This window comes from Podarcis vaucheri, assembly GCF_965113315.1.
Source record: "Podarcis vaucheri genome assembly, chromosome: 4".
Taxonomy (NCBI): domain Eukaryota; kingdom Metazoa; phylum Chordata; class Lepidosauria; order Squamata; family Lacertidae; genus Podarcis; species Podarcis vaucheri.
In genome coordinates, this window is record NC_138762.1 from 28,394,284 (window position 1) to 28,415,192 (window position 20,909).

General features: G+C 42.0%; 2 protein-coding genes and 1 long non-coding RNA gene across 3 annotated transcripts in view; 2 read left to right on the plus strand and 1 right to left on the minus strand.

The window, feature by feature from the left end:
• Positions 1 to 67, minus strand: part of FLT1 (fms related receptor tyrosine kinase 1) — a 140,417-nt gene extending 140,350 nt beyond the window's left edge. Inside the window, exon 1 of the mRNA XM_082220238.1 lies at positions 2 to 67. The gene's annotated coding sequence lies outside the window, so the exon portion shown is untranslated. The remainder of the gene's footprint in view (position 1) is intronic.
• On the plus strand, positions 56 to 12,727 carry POMP (proteasome maturation protein). Its single transcript, XM_082220372.1, has 6 exons — positions 56 to 138; positions 3,746 to 3,843; positions 8,521 to 8,581; positions 10,311 to 10,412; positions 11,290 to 11,383; positions 12,209 to 12,727. The coding sequence occupies exons 1-6, from the start codon at positions 136 to 138 to the stop codon at positions 12,274 to 12,276; spliced, it is 426 nt and encodes a 141-aa protein (XP_082076498.1). The 5' UTR covers positions 56 to 135; the 3' UTR covers positions 12,277 to 12,727.
• On the plus strand, positions 1,450 to 3,486 carry LOC309531063. Its single transcript, XR_014219043.1, has 2 exons — positions 1,450 to 1,790; positions 2,809 to 3,486. It is a non-coding gene; the product is annotated as an uncharacterized lncRNA (long non-coding RNA).
• Positions 12,728 to 20,909: the final 8,182 nt, after the last annotated feature.

The window sequence follows — 20,909 nt, forward strand, 5'->3', positions numbered from 1 at the left end:
CCTCGGCGGCCCTCGCTCGTTCCCGCCCGAGCTTTAACACTTCTCGCGAGAGCCATCCCGTGCGCACGCGCACGCGACGTCACTGCCCTCGCTCGTAGCTGGCGGAAGGAAGAGGGAGCGGGTGACGGTGCAAAGATGGTAAGCGGCATTCAGTGGAAGAACGTGGTCTTGGGGCCGGGTCACCCTGGGGGCGTCAGGCGAACTGGCGTCACGATAGCCGGGGGAGGGAGTCCGGGGGGGGGTCCTCGCTCTATCTCTTTCCGCCTCACGAACATAGGAAGCTGCCTTAATGCCGAGTCAGAGCCGTTGGTCCACCCAGCTCGGTATTGTCCGCCCTGACTGGCAGCGGCTCCCCGGGATTTCAGGTCCACCTGGAAGTGCCGGGGACTGAACTCGGAGCTTCATGCGTGCGAAGGGGGTGCCCTCCTCACTCAGCTGCGACCCTTCCTCTCTCTCGAGTCGCGGCCGGGCTGAGTGGATCCTAATGAGAAATGCGCCCCCCCCCCGCATACTTCGCATTGAAGCCCCCTCTCTTTCCCTCACGACATGCGTTGTCTGAAAGGGGTTCCCGCCTGCCGAATTCCCCGGGATTCCAGACGTGCCCATGTCTTCACCGTGAAGAGGGAGCTGGGAATTCATGGCCTGGACGCTGCTATAAGTGGATGCGCCAGTGCCGGATTTACTTGTAAACTAAACAAGCTATAGCTTAGGGCCCCACTCTCTTAGGGCCCCCCCAAAAATTAAAAGGAAAACAACAACTGGATGTACATTTCCAAAATATAAGATGAAAAATAAAAAAAAACCTACATACAGCAATAGTGTTTTGTGTTGTGTAGGCTCCTATGATGTAAGCAGTGGGCCCCGCATATATTCAACACAAAAAACCGACAATTTGTTGTTGACAAAGGACAGCTGGACATAGAAAGGGCCCCATTACCTTCAGTAGTTTAGGGCCTCATCAAACCTAAATCCAGCCCTGGATGTGCCCTTTGAGATTTATTTATTTTTAAAAAATTTGTTCCAGTTTCTGTTTTGCTTCTCTTTGTCCAGATTTCCCTTTTTATCACACTTACTCAGCAACCTCACTATTTGTATTTACTGGAGTAATGCCCTTGAGTAGGATTGCAGCCTTTTTCTTTATGTGTGGGCCTATGGGGTGGGTTTAATACATAAATGTAGCTGGTGAAACTCTTCCCACCAAAATAAAAAAAATCCTTCCAGTAGCACCTTAAAGACCAACTAAGTTAGTTCTTGGTATGAGCTTTCGTGTGCATGCACACTTCTTCAGATACACTGGTGTATCTGAAGCAGTGTATCTGAAGAAGTGTGCATGCACACGAAAGCTCATACCAAGAACTAACTTAGTTGGTCTTTAAGGTGCTACTGGAAGGAATTTTTTTATTTTGACTATGGCAGACCAACACGGCTACCTATCTGTAACTCTTCCCACCAAGTCACTCTGTGCCAAAAAAGCATCACTTGCTAAATTTCTGTATGGTTTTTCCTGAGATGGAGATAAGAGGTGTAAATTTTTTCTTCGCTAGTCATATTTCTGTGTGGTAGGCTTTTGTCAAAAGCACAGAGAAAGAAAAAAGATCAGCTGGTGTCAGATACATCTGGCATCCTCCTTTGTATTCACCATGAACTACAGGTGGCGAATTCTATACAATAGAGTACAGATATTGACTCTTCCAGCACCAGGCTGTCAGTGAGGTGTAGTGAAGAATATAACAAACATCCATATAATGTAAATTTATAGCAAGAAGAAATGGTAAACAGAACAGCCACAGGTAGAAACATTCCAATTAAAGATAAAAAGGAATTGCATTGTGGGGTAACTGTTATCATACACAAGTTGTTGCTTGGGTTCACCATTGGTGTAATGGGTAGAAAGAGTTGTCACAATTGATGTAGAAAGTACAGGGCTGAAATGCACTATCGACACCTGGCTTCATCATAACTTAAGGGATGGTGTAATATTTTTAAGGGGAAAAAATTAACCCACTCCAGAGCAACAAAATACATTTCCTTTGTTATGGGCCTACTCTTCATTTGCCAGTGTTGCTGGGTCACTGTCTACTGGCCATTCCCAAAGATTTTGCAGGCTTACTTTGCAAACATCTCACTTCCACAGGGAAGCAATAGAACAGTTGTGTCAGTGTCGCCGTCGGAGGGATTTCCTGCAGTTCAGTCCTTTTATTTACTTAATCTATCCAATTTCAGACCCTGTGCTGTAATAATTCAGCTTGCTTTTAATTTATGCACTCCAAATATTTGCAAAATGGAGGTGTATGTTTGTGTAAAGGAAACGCCTGGAGATTCCAGCCAGGATTGTGTGTGGTGCATAAAACTATACAGACTGATTGCAAGAGACACAAACAATGTACAACTAAAATAAACAAGAAAAGCTGATGGTGGGAAAGGAAACAGAAATGCTGCTTATACTTGCTGGAATCCTGACTTCTAGTCCAGTCTCCTGTCCGGTAGCCCATATTGCGTCAGTTTGTATGTCTGTTCATAAATCAGTCTGTTATGTATCCCCTCACCTTTTTTGTGGACTTTTTTCCTGGTTTTTGTCTACTGCGGTGTGTTATTAATAGTAAATAACTGCTCACAACTGCATGTAAAGTTCCAAAAATGTGTTAAGAGTCTGATCATAGAGAAGAAATTTATATGCTGGACAGAACAATGGAGAATAATAGTGTTCTCTCTGTGTTACAAATATTAACTAAGCTGATTTTAGACCCACTATTTCTTTTGCTTTATTTTTCTTATCTCTGCAGAATTAACATATGTTTATTTCTTAAGCATGTTCATGAAATCAAGAGGCAAGCAGAGTACCCAATATAAAAGGCCTGACAGTGCTCACTTTTCTCTTCCCACCTGCTTTGTACAATTGATGGAAGAATGCCTTTTTCTAAACCAGGTCGGCAGATTGGCACCTGGGGATTAGTAGGAAAGTGCTTTTATTTTCATTAGCAACTGTCTGGTTGACTAAGGCTTGCCATTATTAGAATTGCTTTTGGAGAGTTTGGTCAGAAGACCACTTCAAGAGCATCAGAGTGGTATTTAAAAAATGAAGAACAAAGCAGTGTTCAGCAAATTAGAATACTTACATGCAAGACACCTGAGAGATTGTATTTCGATTTAAACTCTTTTACATACCATGAGCAGCAAGTAAGTGTTATTGGGGACCACCATGATGAAGCCATTTATAGACAGTTTGAGAATAAATCACAGTGGATTATAGTAATAATTTTATTATTTATGCCCCGCCCATCTGGCTGGGTATATTCCCCAAACTGAAATTTGTGTCCATATTTGGTAGATGAAGTAATTTTGGGAGTCAACACACATGTATTTCTTTATTTTCTACAGGTCTTGTCTGCCTTCTAAAGTAGCCTAAATTTTGATTGGTGTGATCTCTAGTTAACAAAGTTACTAAATTAGACCCCATGGGTGGGATTCATCAAAGAAGCCCCGTGCGAGGTCTTCTGCTTGCACAGAGGGATTTTGCCTTTCTCTCCATGCCCCCTAACATTGGCGCTGGGAGAGTTGGGAGCACCCCCAGAACAGTGCAGTTGGGAATCATTCTGTCCAGCAAGCTGAAACGCTTGCACAGATGGAACATTTATAGTAGCACAAAATTGAATTCTACCCCTTGAAAACAAATGTACCTAGCAGCAGTCATTTTGAAAGCATTATTGAGTTGTACATTCCTAATAGTAACTTATCTCTGTTTCAGAATACCAGAGCATTTGGATCTCAGCTGAAGGACTGTGTTCCAGTTTCTGATTTTTCAGCTGCTGGCGCATTTGAAAGCTGTGATGTGATAAATAGAGGGTAAGCACTAGAAAGCCATTGAAATACTTTGGTGAATTCCTTGTGTGCCTTGATGACGGAGATCCAAAGTGTGTTTGAAATGGTTTTTCTCTGCCTCCTGAATGAATTGTGTCCTTGGTCTGCTGTTCTTCCAGTGGGTTGTGTAGAGGTGGCTTGGTCAAGACTGTTGAGAGGAGAGAGGAAAAAGAAGCTCTCACTTCCCCACTCGCAAATCAATCCCATCAATTTGCAGCAGTGCTTACCTGGGAAGGTGGTGAGCCCCAAATAGGCCATCTCCACCTCTTCTATCTATCTTGGATAAAGGACTGCAGTAAGAGGAGTAGTCCCCACCCTGCACCTCTGACTTCAAAAGGAAAGGGAGCTCATCTCTCCCACGTGGGCTGGGCAGTTCCTTAGATACAAAACATTTGTTTACTAAATATTTGCGTGAGGTGATCTTCCAAAGTTACACCCGGTTATTTGTCTTCATAAATTTATTGTCAGTGGGAGCCTTAAATATAGATTCTTTCCACAGAATTGTGGAACTAAAACTGGATCCATCCAAGATTTTGTGTCCGTCTCCAGGGTGCTTCCTGCTTGCCTGAAGTGGAGGAGCCAGTTCAGCCTCTTGAACTGGGTGGAAAGCTCTTTGCCTTCCTTCCTCCAGAAGCAGACAGAACTGCAGTTTCCCAGCAGCCTGCCTCATGGAATGAAGGGACCACGTGAATGGCAGAGCTCCTACATAGTGGGAACAGGGTGAACTTGGTTTGGCCTAGTTTGAAGGTGGAATTTAGAAACTGATCCCATTCCCCTGAGACTCTGAGCAGAATCATTTTCATAGGTTGGGCTTGACAAGAAGAGAACTCTCTTCTGTCGAAACAGACCAGTGGCAGCATTAATCCATAAACAGACCCCTGTGTTGCAGTATAGACAAGCTGAACAAAATAACACAACACGATGGCCAAGAACAATGGCACTAAACACTTTTAATAGACTAATACAAATGATCAGAAATTGTAACCAAAGTCTCTAAATCCTCTTAACCAGTTGCGGTAGAATAATTCAAAAGTTCGATATATACATAATCTGTCACCAATTATCGCCAGAACAGAGTTTCAGGGTAGCCAATCTGTTTTGTTCAATGCTTCATCAGCCATTCTTGATCAGTTCATCAGCCAGACTTGTAAGAATTAATATGAGAAGTCACAGTATCACATGAGCACTGATCCAGCACATATTTTCTGCAGCGTTTATATTTACTTACATGTAAGATTGGCTTGTTAAGAAATTGAACTGCATCCTTCTCATATTAATTCTTACAAGTCTGGCTGATGAAGAATTGATCAAGATTGAATTATTCTTCCACGACTGGTTAAGAAGATTTAGAGACTTTGGTTGCAGTTTCTGATCATTTGTATTTAGTCTATAAATAGTGTTTAGTGCCATTGTTATTGACCATCGTGTCGTGTTATTTTGTTCAGTGGCAGCATTAGGCATGCAGTGCATCTGCATATATGTGGGCAGTCATTCCACTAAATACGTAGGCAAGGCATTAGGACTAGTTAAAATAAACCATAGCTCTTTCTTTGAAATGTCTCATGAAATGACAGCCAACATGTTGAGCTATATATTTGCTATCAAATATAATTGATAGGATGGACAATAATGTCCTAATTAATCTTTTTTTTACATTGTCCCTGTGATTTCCTCACATGTGGCATCAAACAAATCTGAATTTATATATTTAAACCTGCAATATACCCTTACAGTTTTGGCAATTTAAAATGTATACCCTGCACAATTTCTCCAAGCTATTATCTCATTTATGTAATGGATATTTTGCAACCACAGAAAGAATGCAGGCAGAAGAAGACAGTCATTTATACTATCTGCATCCAGGGAGCTCCTTCCTGATTATCAGTTAAATAAATTTTGCTCTGCTCCCCTGTATGTTGTAGATATTTTAAGAACCTTCTCTGGGGACATGGCTTGTTTATACTGGACTTTTGTCAGGCTTGTTGGACATCACCAAAACACCATGCGAGCAGCATGCATGCTTCCGTGGAGACACTGCAGAGTAAACACTACAGTGGTGATCAAGTTTTGTTTCAGAAAAATTGTCCGCCATTGTTTATAGATAGATAGATAGATTCTTTATTGTCATTACACAAGTGCAACATTGCACAAAGTGCAACGAAATTGGATGCCATCCCTTAAAACAACAAAAGCAAGACAACAAAAGCAAGACTTGATGTTTCTATATCTTCTGCCAGAAGGCAGTAGTGCAAACAGACAGTGTCCCGGGTGAGATGAATCCTGCAGGATGTTATTTGCTTTCCTAAGACAACGGGAACCGTACAGTTCTTCCAAAGATGGGAGAGGATGACCAATAATCCTTTGGGCTGTGGTTATGACCTTCTGGAGCACCTTCCTCTCCCTAGCTGTACAACTGGAGAACCAAGCACAAATACAGTATGTAAGAATGCTCTCTATGGAGCCTCGGTAGAAGGACACCAGCAGTCTCTCACTCAGATTGTTCTTCTTTAAAAGTCTGAGGAAATAAATTCTCTGCTGGGCCTTCTTCACCAGAGCAGTGGTATGTGCGCTCCAAGTCATGCCCTGATCGATAGCTACTCCCAAAAACCTGAATTCCGCCACCCTCTCCACCCGTTCCCCGTTGATATACAAGGGCTGAATGTCCGCCTTTTTTTTCCCTGTAATTCACCACCAATTCCTTGGTCTTAGCCGTATTAAGAGCCAGATTGTTCTCTCCACACCAAACACAGAGCCGCTCCACCTCGTCCCGATAGGCGGACTCATCCCCTCCTGAAATGAGCCCTACCACCGTAGTGTCATCAGCAAACTTGATGATTTTGTTGCTGGAGATGGCTGTACAGTCATACGTATAGATAGTGTAGAGCAGGGGACTCAACACACAACCCTTTTAATGAAAATATGCCGTGCCTTTCTAACTCAAGGGACCTTCCAGAATTGTCATAAAGATAGACAAATAAGACCACCTGAAAAACAGATAAACAAAAAAGCATTGGAAGCATTAAAATAGGAGACAGGAAAAAATACAAAAGCGGATGATCTTCTCGTGGATAAGCTTCAAGGTCCTTGCACAATGCTGCAACAGTTTCTTGTTGAACTATTCAATTTCCCCTGTAATGTCATCTCTGGATATTCCTGAGCAGAAGATCCATTATGTAATTTTTCCTTAAGATGCCAAAGCGGACTTTGAATGCATGATGAATTCTGAGTCCTTGGATGGGTATATGGGTATATTAAATGTAAATCTGAACATAAAAGGGCTGCTTACCCCTGTAAATTTTCTATTTTTCCTTTGAGATGTGAATTTCAATTTGCAAATTATACTTACACAATATCTGACCAGTAACTTATTCAGTAGGGCAATAAACTACTATCTGCGTAATGCATATTATATCTGAGCATTTTAGGTTCTTTTTCTCTTGTTTTTACACTTGTTTTTAAGTCACTTTGACTTCATCGTTCTGGAAAAAAGCAAGCAAATAATATATGAATAAGGCCAGATCGAAGATGAATTGGGCTCAATCAAAGCATAGTATATCCTGTATTGCCCTATATACAATTAACTTAGAGAAAGGTTCTAATTCATTACATAATTTTCTAGCTGCTCAGTCAGAAGATTTTAAAATCAGATGGTTCCTAGCCATTATGGGCAGGTTTGTTACATATCAAATAGCTTCAAATGGACTAGTTTTTGACTCAGAACAGTGTCAACTACCAGAGGTTTTTTTTAAAAAAACAACTAAGTGAACTGTACAGTTTTAAGCTTCAATATTTTGCATTGCTGAAAATGTAAATGTTCATCTTACTCTGGGTTTGTTCTATTGGTTTATTTTTTTGGGGAATTTATATTGTTCTGGCGCAGATCCCTGAAAAAGAATGCAAAAATCATTGCTAAGGCTGACACGTAGTTGTACTCAGGTTGAGTGTGGTGACTGTTCATTTTGTTTTGCCTATAAAATAAGAAAGGTAAAAAGTTTTATTATACATTAAACTAAAGCCAAAGTTGACAACTCATTCCTCTGCACGCGAACTGACCCAGAGCCTTTGATCATCATCTGAGGCCCTTCTTCATGTGCCCCCTACATGAGAGGCTCGGGGAGTGGCAAAGTGAAAACAGGCCTTTTTGGTGGTGGCTGGCCATTTGTTGAAAGCTCTCCCTGAAGAGGCTCGCCTGGCACCTTCATTGCATATATTTAGGTGTCAGGCAAAAACCTTTCTGGCCTTTTAAATGTGTTTTTTGGATGTGGGGTGCTACTGGTTTGTTTTTGTTTTTATTATTATGTATTTTATGATTAATTTTGTATTTTTATTTTTTGAACTGCCCAGCAAGCCTTGAATGAAGGGTGGTATACAAAATTAAATAAATAAAAAATAGTAGCCCCACTGTAGATAGGGAGACTCACTTCCAAGAGAATATGCAAACAGGCATTAGACTTTACAGTATTTGTTTCCTGCACACACATAGCTGGTATCATTACTTCCACCCTACTAAAGAAGAGAGAATAGTTCTTTTATGTATTCTATGCCATTAATTCCAGACTTGAGAGCCACAAAACTTCTACCTGGAATTGCTATCCAAAATATTTTGTGAATGATACTTTGAGATAAAAGTTGCAGTACTAATACTGTACATTGTTTTTATAGCTTTACAAATGTGAAGAGTGAACTTTTCCCTGTTCATCCTTTGGAACTATCAGAGAAAAATGTAAGTACACTTCATCTTTTTAGACCGTGGACTGTAAACAGCGCAAGTTGCCCCATATCTCATGTCAGAGGTACTGTGCATATGTGAAAACCATGTGCAGCCACTGTGTTGCCATTGGATTTGCCCCACAGCTAGCCGTTGAGGGTAAGGTAGCTGGTGAGGAGAAGAGAAAGAGAGAACTCCTGTCAATCCTAGAGCCAGAGCACTAAGTGGGCCTTGCCTGGGAAACAAGGACAAGAGCTTAAAATCTCTTTTTGTGCTAAATCTGCTTGGAGTTACTTGGCGGAAAAACAGCCAAGTGTTAGGGATGCTCTCAGGGGACAGTCCAACTGCCTGTGAGATTTCACAAGAACATCCCTGTGTTGCCCATGTATAGTTAAAATCATGCAAGTTAAATATGTGTGTGACGTAGCCATACTATACACTTTTTCAGTTAACAGTGGATAGAAAACTGTTAATTTTACAGGACAGATACTTTTCTAACACTTGGCACCTGCTGTGTTTTGGGGGCAGAACTGAAACCTAAAGGCTGTGCTCCCAAAGCTACTTTCATAGGAGTAAGCCCAGTTGGGATTGGTGGGACTTCTGATCAATGTATGGGATTGCATTTTCAGTTGGAGGTCTTCCCTGTCGGAAAGCTTTCAACCCATCTTGAAAGGGCAGATCCAAGCTGGTTGAACAGTGCATGATGAGCAGTACAGAAGGGTGGCATAGGAGATGGCACAGAAATCATGTGGTTATTGTAGTTCATAAATTGATGTATATTAACAGAGGGTCTTGAAAAGAGATTTGAAGGGGGAAAATAAATGCATGTTTGCAGCACGAGGAACACAATGTTAGCAGCCACAATGATGAATGTGGGAGAGAGAGACGGTTGGGTTGATAAGTGACTCAGTAAGGAAAGGAAAGTTGAAACAGGGAGATGTCATGAGGCAGAAGCATAGAGGCTATCTGCCTTTATCCTCGAATCTCTACAAAGGCTCAAACATGCATGAATATTTTCTTCTTGTTTACATACTCTGTTCAACAGTGGAGCCTGGAAGAAGCAAAAGAATCTTTTGAAATGCCTTTACTTACCACCCTTTTTGTCAGTGTAACTTATGGTGGGTTGTTAGGTCACATGACTGAGCTGAATGGAGCTCAGAATATGGGTCAGTCTCCTCCTTCCCCATCCTGCCATTTCCCAGGAACAGCCCCTTTTCAGGACTTACTTCAGCCTCATGCGGAATAGAGAATTTAGGCCAGCATATCTCCAGCTGAGCCAGGATGAGTCAGACCTGCTCATTCCAAACTCCTCTCATTTCATTGGATCTTGGGTTTGGAATGCTCCCACAATGGGCTTGGATGGATGGATCACTCAAGCATCTATAAGATGGCAAATAAACACACCTCTCCCTCTCTCACACACCCTTCTGTAATTAGTCAGATGTTAGCATTCCTTCAGTACTGAAAGTAATTCATTTAAGATTAACATGAATGGGATGGGGTTATTTGGCAGTATTTTACTTTCACCATGAGGTGGAGTCAGATGTACTCCATTTGCCAGAAACAGCATGTTGTGGTGGATTGATAAGGGTGCGTATAAATTCTAGTTTTTCTGTGAGTGGAAGTATTTAAAGTAAGCTAGGAAAATACGTTTATGTGAAGCATTATAAACATTTTTTAACAAGGGAAGTCACATTTCCCCAATTGTTCTAGAACACAAGTATATTAACACTTTGTTTTGTAGTTTTCATTGAATCAAGATAAGATGAATTTTTCTACTCTGAGAAATATTCAAGGGCTGCATGCACCGCTGAAGCTGCAAATGGAATTCAAAGCAGTGAAGCAGGTATGCTTTTTCATTTGTTTTCAGTAATTTGTTTTCCCCAGCATAATGTTTTAAAAGCACCTGATAAAATAGCATGAGCTTCTTACTGGTTTTAATGATTAAGACTTAAAACCACTGTAACGTCAGTGATTCATTTGAACTGAGAAAGCCCAGGAGTTAACCCTTTTGAACCTGGGGGTAGTGGAGATAAAGGGGAAGATCTGAGTCATTTTCCTCATAATCATCTTGTCACGTAGGACTGTCACTTGATTAATCTTTTATCACAATCCTGTGTATGTTTACTTGGATGTAAGCCCCACAGTATTCAAAGAGGCTTATTTGTAGGTAATAACACATAGGATTGCACCACTAGTTAATTAACCATTATCAGTTTATTCAGTTAAGTCGGCATAAATACTGTATTTTTCGCTCTATAACACGCACCCGACCATAACACGCACGTAGTTTTTAGAGGAGGAAAATCCGTAGGCATGCCACCCGTAGGCATTCCCTCCATAACACGCACAGACATTTCCCCTTACTTTTTAGGAGGAAAAAAGTGAGTGTTATGGTGCAAAAAATACGGTAGGTATATTATAAACTAGCACCATTGAACTCAACAGGTCTTTCTTCTCTGTAGACACATAGAAGATTGTACTTATGATCAAGCAAGGCTTCATGTTACAACTATAGCAGACCTGGATAGCTCAGCTGGTTAGAGCGTGGTGCTGATAATACCAATGTTGTGGGTTTGATCCCCCTATGGGACAACTGCATATTCCTGCATTGCAGGGGGTTGGAATAGATGATCTTCAAGGTCCCTCATTTGGGTAGTAATTACGCATGCACAGTTTATTTGTTGAACGAAATCTCCCTGACCAACTCTTGTACTTTATAGGCCCAGCGTCTTCCTTTCCTTAATAGTTCTAACCTGTCCTTGGATATCTTGAAAGGCAACTATGACTGCATTGGTTTCGAAGATATTCTGAACGGTAAGGAAAATTCCAAAAAATTGGGAAAATTCTAGTTTTTTAAAGCTACAGGGAAGAAAATGGATTGTAAAGATCACAAGACATCTCTAAACCTCAGGCCCTGTTCAAAGGTTGCTGCACCAATATGAAAACCACTTTTCACATGCTGGACTCCCACTGTGTAGCCATGTGCTACACATGACTGTTGCAGTTGGGAAACAACTGTATTTTTGTGCATTTATATCCCACCATACTTTTTTCATGGAATTCCAAGAATACATATATGTGGCTTCCAATCTAAGCATTAAGCAGACCCAGACCTACTTAGCTTCAGCAAGATGGTGGCCTGGTGTGCCTTCACACTGTAACCTGGGATCCTCATGACCTGCCTGTAGCCTTCCCATAGGCAGCAGTGCCTGGTTGGCTGCTGTGAGGAAACAGGAGACACTCAATAGGCCTTTCGTCTGATACAGAAGGGCTTTTCTTACATGGGTGAGCCCAAGCAAGTGCCTATGCAGAATTTAAAGAGCGGAAACAACTTGTCTTCAGGAGTACAATCCAGGGCTCGCATGAGATCTCCACTGCTGATAAAAGGTTTAGTTAGAATTTATCACCTGTTGCCAAGGGAGAAAACACTGGCCTCTGTCCAGGCCCTCATTCCCAACCCTCCTACGTGAACAGTTAATTAGAGGTGTGCTGATCTGTTTTCAGTTCATGTGGGGTGCAGGGGGTTGTGTGGAGCAAATAGCAAGCCTTCTGCTGCACTTAGTTAAAAGTTGTATCTTGCATGCTGATACTTGTTCTTTCAAAGTTGTGGATTACTAAAATATTAAACCTGTTTTCCAGATCCGGCACAGAGTGAAGTAATGGGAGATCCTCATCTGTTGGTTGAACACAAACTTGGTTTATTATAATGCACACATACTCCATCCTTCTGTTCATGAAAATGTTTCTTACCTGTGTCCCTGTAGGTTCAAGTAAACCATATTAAACGATAGCCGTACAGTGCTTGTTTTGATACACACAATCTCTCACCTACCTTGATAAAAAAGGCACATTAAATGCTTAAATATATTACTTTTGTTCTGTGTTTACTGTCAGTACAAATGTCTTGTAATTGGGTATTTTTTTTAAATTGGGAAATACATCTCTATTCAGGGCAATTGCTGTTTCATGTCTGCAACTGTGGAACTGTAGACATTAAAAAGTCTATAGAAAAAGGACATTTTAGATTGAATGTTCTTGTAAAAGAACCTTTTGCCATATATAACCCAGGTATTTTCTGTTTAATCTTTCTTTCCTTGTGCTTGATGACTTGACATGCCATCTTTTAAAAACAATGAATAAAATTTTCTATAAATGCTGTGACTTTTCAAAATATTTAGTCATATCTACAAAGTTCCTCACCTCAAGCAGCACCTGCTTCCATTACTGAGCCATTCCCTTTCACCTTAGCCTAGATCTGTTTACTCTCTTCACAACCAAAATTTACACTGGCAGAACTAGCTGGGATCCTCTACTTCCGACACCACTGCCCTGCCAGCTGAAATACCACCCACCCTTCACAGATGGCACCCTTCCTCACTCATGTACAGAACACACCAGTCAACATACAGTGTTGACATCCATGTTGAGGTGCTGTCCTTTAGTCCTTAGCACACAATAGGCAAGCAAGCTGCCAGGCAAACCTATCAGCACCAGTCTCTGTGTGCTCCATTACAGAAGAGCTATAGCTTAGCGGTAGAACTTTTGCTTTGCGTGCCGAAGGCGCCTGGTTTAGTCCCTGCCATCTCAATGCAGAGATGGGAGAGAACCACTGACAGACATTGTAGGCAGCTTTCTTCCTCTCCCTTAAATCAGTGCCAACAAAGTGGTGTTACTGGTTATACTTCTAAAGCAAGGACCTTTGTTGTTTCCACTGCATCTTGCTTATAACGCACCCATTTATCTACTCAAGTCTTCCCCATTTTTCCTAGGAGTCTGATTCATATGTGGTGTGCCTAGAGTGTTGGATTAGAATTGTGAAGCCAGGTTTGATCCCCGTTCAACCACCACATTCACCTTGAGTCAGTCATTCTGCTCTCAGCCTAACCTCCCTTCAGTAGAAAAGGTGGGTACTGTACTGGGTGTTCCAACTTTGGCTTCTTGGAGGAAATGTAGTAATATACCAGCTAACAGTCCTATTCCCAGTCAGTGGTTGCCCTAGAGCAGAGCTTTCCAAACTCTTGTTTTGTGACACGTTAGTGTGTTGGCTGCAGTGTCCGGATGCGTCATGCAAATGCTCCCCACGCTCCTCCTGGGACTGGAAAAGGGTTAGTTTAACTTCTGGTTTGCTAGTAAAACTGAATTCCTGTGTCATGAAATGATACATGTCTAACAAGTTTGGAACGCTCTGCCCCTAGAGCATGCTGCTCTGTAATAACCACTTTCCCTCCTCCTAAAGCCGTAATAATCAAGGGTTCTTGTAAGGAAGAGCAGCAAATGACACGTCTCTTAAAAGCCAAGGGGAACCTTGGGACCAAATGGCAAAATGGGTGGGCACCAGTGTACAGTAGGCTATGCAAGTCAGGTTTCCCCACAAACATCCACCCTCCATTTGGTTAAGCAAGAGGCAGTATCCCAATTCAAGGATTCCCTCCTGCGAAAAAAAGCACTTGAGGCTGGTGTAGAGTCTCACTGACTGAGTAGAGAAGCCTGGAGGGGTGTGTGGCTGTATTCCTCCCTCAGGCCTTAGGATTGCCACTCACGATTTATGTGGTGATGCTGTTTCATGACTACCTTCTGTCCTTTTTGCTTAACGCAGCTTCAAAGTTTGGTTCCACAGGAATAAATGTTCCTCATGGAGACAACTTTGCCTCAGTGAAGGAGATAAATTCTTATCTTGGTTGGAAGCAATCAGTATGCATTCCTAAATACATGTGATGCTTTTGGACTTACCCAGTTTTAGCGTTTGAGCTGCCAGATACTTGACGATCCTCTTGCCTCATGAAAGTGCAACACGTTTTGTGGGGTAGCCCGCAGGAAAGATAAAAGATGGAAAAGCTGTAGGATCTCATGTTCTTGAATTGCTTATTCATGACATGGAAATTTGAGCTAGTAAATTCCCAATACTTTTTTTGCCCTCCTTTTTTTTAAAGAAAATCTCACTGCAATGAGGGAAATTCTCTTGAATAAAATATTTCATTGTACGCTGGGAAGTATGAATTTTTTTGCCACATTAGCTTCATCTTAGGAAAAGTTGTATACTTGAACTTGGGTGCTGCTTAAATAAGTAAGAAGCTTTTGCAACACCCTTGCATTATGTCCTGTGGGCTAGTGATTGCCAAAGCAAGAACATTTTTAAATGACAGCAGGGCTGTTGAGTCCATGAAAATGCACCTCCCATGCAAACGGTGTAACATGTAAAGGGTACTGATTAAGTCTTAACTGAAGAAATAACCTTGTGGAAACCACAAGGCTTTTAGAGGTCTTGCTTTGACAAAGTACATTTGCTTCTTACAATTAGTCAGGTGTTTCCAGTTGAAAATTGAGTTGCATTATTTTTTTGCAATATACATTTTTAGAGTTTGCAAATTGATCCAGTTTTGATAAATTGGCTCCTGTGTTTTCCTGCTCATACAAGCAGTTTTTTCATTGCTTTTTACTGGAGAATCTCAAAGAGAAAGTAAAAATACATTCAATAAATAATTTTTTAAATAAACTTGTAATACCAAGAGTGTTCATAGCAATCAACCAACAACAAAAATATCCTTCCACATGCAACTGAAAGTTGGAACACTAAAAGCAAAGGCCAGAAAATCCAACCATGAAGGCCCAAATTCCTGAGTTTTGGTAGCACGGGCACTAGGCAAACCTCTGGTAAATCAAGAATTACCAATCCCAGAACTCTCTAGCTCCTCTTTCTTACTCACCAGTAAGGTTCTTGGGAATGCTTTTCCGCCTCTTGCTCTGGTTGGAAGATTAAAACCTCCTGAGCTTCGAATCATGTTACCTAATTATTATAGCTTTAGTGCAGTCAGATGGCATGCTTATGAATATCAGTTGCTGAAATCTACAAGAGAGGAGTGTACTATTGCACTCAGAACCTGCTTGTGCATATCTCATAGGCATCTGGTTGGCCACTGTGATGCTGTGCTAGATAGGCCACCAGTCTAATCCAGCAGGCTGTTTGTTACTATGTTATGGTTCAGCTTCATGGCACTAAAAGATTTTAGTAAAAACAACCAGCTTACGAGTTCAGGTTCGGTTGTAATCACAAGCACCTGCATGTGATAACGCCACGCTGGTCTGTGATATTCTAACGTGATCTTTGACCCTAAACAAGTTGCTCCTTGCTTGTCCATTTCAAAACCAGACAACTAAATGTCATTCTTTCTTGACTTCTGAGACGTAAATTCTAAAAATGGATTTACTGGCATGTAAATTAATGTATAATATAATCGTTTCCCCTCTTAATCTACACTAATTTTGCTTAAACTGACTCATTTTTTAGATAAACTTGTTCTATCATAAACAGCTTGAATTGCCATGTTTCTTTCTAGTGACTGTTGATATAGCAGAGTCCTATTGCACAACGGAATGACGAATAGTACGTGCCACATGCTTTAAGTTGCTTTATTTTCAGTTCATTGTAGAGAATTTACAAACATGCATCTTGCCTCTGCGGGAGCAGAGAAGCAACCACCCTTCTCCTTGAACACCGAGAGAAACAGGAGAGAAACAGGAAACCAGTGTACGTCACATCCAGCTTCCCATTCCCGTGGGAAAACCCAACAGTGCTCTGACTGTGGAATGTAAACATTGTCTTGTGACAAGCACTTCGCTGCACAGTGAAGAGAGCAGAAACTAACATCCTCCCCCTTTCTGTGAACATCACTGGGCAGCGTGTTCGTACAATATCAGTACAAACCCAACTTCTGTACATAGGTACAGTGTTGATCCCTTGATACAATCTTGGACAATACATCAGCAGGAATTTCATTACCTGGCATATAGGACACCGTTACGAGTCCCTTCTGAATATATTCCCTAGCATGTTGCACCTTCAATTGCAAGTGCTTCGTGCTTTGCTTACAACCTTCTGAATTCAGCAAAGCCAAACATGCTTTGTTGTCCTGGTAAACCTGGACTGGACATTTGACAGGAATTTTCATGTCTTTGCACAATTGTAACAACCATTCACAATCCTTAAGTGAATAAGACAGTGCATTCAGTTCAGCTTCACAAGTACTTAAGCTAATTGTTGTTTGCTTCTTGCATGACCAATCAAACAGACCCTGATTGTACATGTAGCAAACTCCAGACGTACTTTTCCTGTCTGTAGTGTCACTTCCAAAACTTGCATCTGCAAAAATCTCAAGACCACCAGACTTCTGATTGTTAAATCTCAGTCTGTAATGCATAGTGCCCTTCAGATAGCGTGCTATGCGTTTCAGAGCTTTCCAATCCTTAACAGTAGGATTGTTAACTTGTCTGCTTAGCAAATTACAGCTAACAGCAATGTCAGGTCTTGAACATCTGGCAATGAAGTTTAGTTTGCCTAGCACACTTCTGTACAGTGTAGTGTCAGAAAATGCTTCTTCAGTGTCTTCTACCTGATAACCTGTTGTCATCGGTGTGTCTACAGGGTTAGCATCCATCAGGTTCAGTTTGCTTAACACATCAGCAATTTTCCGTGACTGGTGTACTAGAATGTTACCACTTTGATCTTTCTCTATTTCCAGAGATAGGTAGTTGTTTACCTCACCAAGATCTTTCATGTCAAAGTGCTCTTTCAGTTGAGCTAGGGCATTATTGTACATTGTGACATCTTTCCAAAAGAATAAAATATCATCAACATAAAACAAACAATACAGCTTCTTTTGCCCCTCCTCTTTGACAAACACACATGGATCAGCTTTCCCTTGCTTAAAACCTAGAGAAAACAATGCTTCAGTGAGTTTTGTGTGCCAACACCGTGCACTTTGTTTGAGACCATAAAGGGACTTCTTCAGAGCACAAACAAATCCCTGTTTTACCTGTACGCCATCAGGTGGATGCATATAAAGTGATTCACCCAGAGATCCGTACAAAAACGCTGTATTTACATCGTGGTGACTAATGTGTAGATTCTCCTCTGCAGCTAGCTTGAGCATAAGCCTAATGCTCTCATACCTCACCGTGGGTGAGTAGGTCTCGTGGTAGTCTTCACCTGGTACCTGTGCAAAACCTCTGGCTACCAATCTGGCTTTGTGTCTGACTATCTTGCCATTTTGATCAGTCTTCGCTTTGAAGACCCATTTGCTTCCAAGCAGTTTCATTCCTGGAACTACTGGAACTAGCTCCCATGTTTTGTTCCTTTCTAAGGAATCAAGCTCAGCCTTCATTGCATTTAACCATGGCTCAGCTTCCTTAGAATCCAAATCCTGGATTTCTTGGAAACTTGAAGGTTCAAATACCTTCTTGGAGCTTTTAACAGCTGCTACTGCTGTTTTAGCAAACTCATCAGCAAATCTCTTTGGAGGTCTGCCTTTTGTGGCTCTTTGTGACCTGCGAATCAGCCTTTGGTCTTCAACACTTTCCTCTTCCTTCTTAGGAGAAAAGTGACCTATTGTGAACAATGGTTCTTCCAATTCCTGATCAGAGCTTTCAGAGGGTCGCATAGAGGCTTTCGCACTCTTGAAATCCTCTGACTTATCCGATTCAGTTTCAGACTCAGAATCAGAACCTTCATCAGTGGGTGTGGGTTGTTGTTGCTTATCCTCAGTCTCATCACTGTCATCAGGATAACATTGGAAAATTCCCACGTTCTCCCCCCACTTGGCATTGTACTCAACACTTCTTGTGAGCCTAATTGTCTTAGAGTCAGTCATCATTATTCTGTAAGAACCTTTCTGATATCCTAGAAAGATACCATGCAATCCACGTTTACCTAATTTGGAGCTTTGTGGTGAATGAATCCACATGTCTGAACCAAATATTCTCATGTGTTTGATGTATGGTTTCTTACCAAACATCTTCTCATACGGGGTACAACCAATCGCTGAAGATAACCTGCGATTGTAACTGTAAAGAAAACATGAGAGAGCTTCGGCCCAATAACTCTCTGGAAGATTTGCATCATGCAGCAAGGTCTTTAACCCTTGAAGCAATGTTTGATTTGCCCTTTCGCAAAGCCCATTCTGCCATGGCGAGCGAGGACTGGACAAATCGTGTTGAATTCCTTTCTCAGTCAGAAAAGCTTCAAACTGCTGAGAAGTGAATTCTCCCCCGCGATCTGTGAAAAGAATTTTTATCTTCTTGCCATGCACATTTTCTAACCAAGCACAGAATTCCTTGAACCTTGGAAAAGCCTCTGATTTCTGCTTGAGATTGTACACGTAAATATACCTAGAAAATGCATCAATGAGAACCATGAAGAACCTATTGCCACCCAAAGAGGGCGATAGTGGACCAACTAAATCAGCATGAACAACCTGGTATGGTTCTGTAGCTTGCCTACTAGACACCTTACCTTTCGCAGCCATTTTCACCTTGTTTGCTGCGCATGCCTTGCACTTCATGTGGTACCTGCAGGGTTTAATAGTCATACCTTCAACCAAGGTAGGCATTTTAGATACTGCCTCAAAATGCAAATGACCAAATTTTCGGTGAAAATCATGAATACATCCTGCATGCAAACTTTTGTTAGAACCTGCAATGCAACAAGTCTCATTCTGCACAACATCATCATAATACAAAACAAACAAACGATCAACACATTCAGCATGCAATACATAATCGTCTTTCTTTGTGATGGTGCATTTCTTGTTCTTGAAGGAAACGTCAATGTTCCGTTCATTCAGCTGCATCACACTGAGTAGATTGTGTGTGGCATCTGGAACGTAAAGTACATCATGTATCTCTAAGTCCAAACTGTGAAGAACAACAGTTCCGTAGCCTTGACTGGGGATCGTGTGGTCATCCGCCTGGTGAATCGCACCTTCCTGCGGTGTAAAAGACACGAACAGTCTTTTATCGTTGCACATGTGGTGGGTAGCTGCTGAATCAACAACGAAGAAAGATCTAGACGTCTTCTGGACCTTTGCAACCTTTGGAGTGAAGCGTGAGACCATTGCCTTGTGCTGCGTTGTCCTGGAGACCGGACCTTTGCCTTTGCTTTGGCCTTTTCCACGCGATGAACTTCCGCTGCGCTGCTCTGTCTTGGCCTTGGGATATTTGCATTCCCTCTTCATATGGCCTAGACGTCCACACAAGTAGCATTTCACTGCCTTCAAAGCTTTGGCGCCCTCTGGTGGTTCCACTGCACTCTGGGATGACGTCTGTGAAGACTCCCCCATACCCATGCAGCTAGCACCCCGGCAATCTGCTTCATTCTGGATCATGGCAGTAACAAAAGCTACTGTGAGCTGAGCAGTTGGTTGAACAGCAATCTGAGTGGCAACGGACTCCCAACTTGGACCCAAAGAATGTAGTATCATGAAGGAATACACAGCCTCTGGAAAGTTGAGTCCTCCCTGTTGCAACTCATGTCTCAGATTTTGCATCTCCATCAGGTGTTTACGCACATCTCCACCTTCAGCAAGAGCCATATCATGCAGCTTGGCATAATAGTACATTGAGGAACCAGCCTCTGTCCTCAAGTGAGCCTGTCTTAAAGTGTCCCAGATTTCTCTGGCTGTGGTCTTTCCACGCAACAGACAGAGCTCTTCTGGGGATACTATCAACGTAAGCGTTCCCCGTGCTTTGGAATCCTTAGCATTCCAATCAGCTGTAATTGGAGCTGGGGGGTTGTCTGTAATAACATTAAACAGACCTTCTTTCCGCAGAACTGCCTCTGCATAAATCACCCACTCCGTGTAGTTATTCTTATTGAGCTTAGGAATCCCAAAAGCATCAACCAGCTTTGCATTAACCATTTCTGCTGCTTAAAACGAGCTGCGTCACAGTCCTGCAGCTACAGCCAAAAGCACTTGTAAAAGTACTTTCGTTTTCCCAGCCATCCAAGCCTGTGAGCTTGTGCCTTTAGAGCCTCTGCCTTTAACGCGGCAAAACGGCTTTAAAGGTTCAAAGTCCAGCCATAAAACCATAAACTAGGAGCTGGCAGGCTGCCAGGCTGCTCCGGGCAGCATGAGCACATACCTTCATCAATCAAACTCGACGCGCAGAGCAGATAACGCGATCCGTTCCTCTGTACCTCTGCCGGCATTCCGACTCGATCGCTGGAGTCTTTAATCCTCAGTTTGATTTACGTCTTTCTGGGCCCGGAACCAAATGTTGATATAGCAGAGTCCTATTGCACAACGGAATGACGAATAGTACGTGCCACATGCTTTAAGTTGCTTTATTTTCAGTTCATTGTAGAGAATTTACAAACATGCATCTTGCCTCTGCGGGAGCAGAGAAGCAACCACCCTTCTCCTTGAACACCGAGAGAAACAGGAGAGAAACAGGAAACCAGTGTACGTCACATCCAGCTTCCCATTCCCGTGGGAAAACCCAACAGTGCTCTGACTGTGGAATGTAAACATTGTCTTGTGACAAGCACTTCGCTGCACAGTGAAGAGAG

Excerpts from the sequence above, each read along its gene's own strand:
- POMP (XM_082220372.1), top strand. Across the intron at positions 3,844-8,520 it reads TGTGATGTGATAAATAGAGG|CTTTACAAATGTGAAGAGTG; the intron begins GTAAGCACTAGA and ends TTGTTTTTATAG. Across the intron at positions 8,582-10,310 it reads TGGAACTATCAGAGAAAAAT|TTTTCATTGAATCAAGATAA; the intron begins GTAAGTACACTT and ends TTTGTTTTGTAG.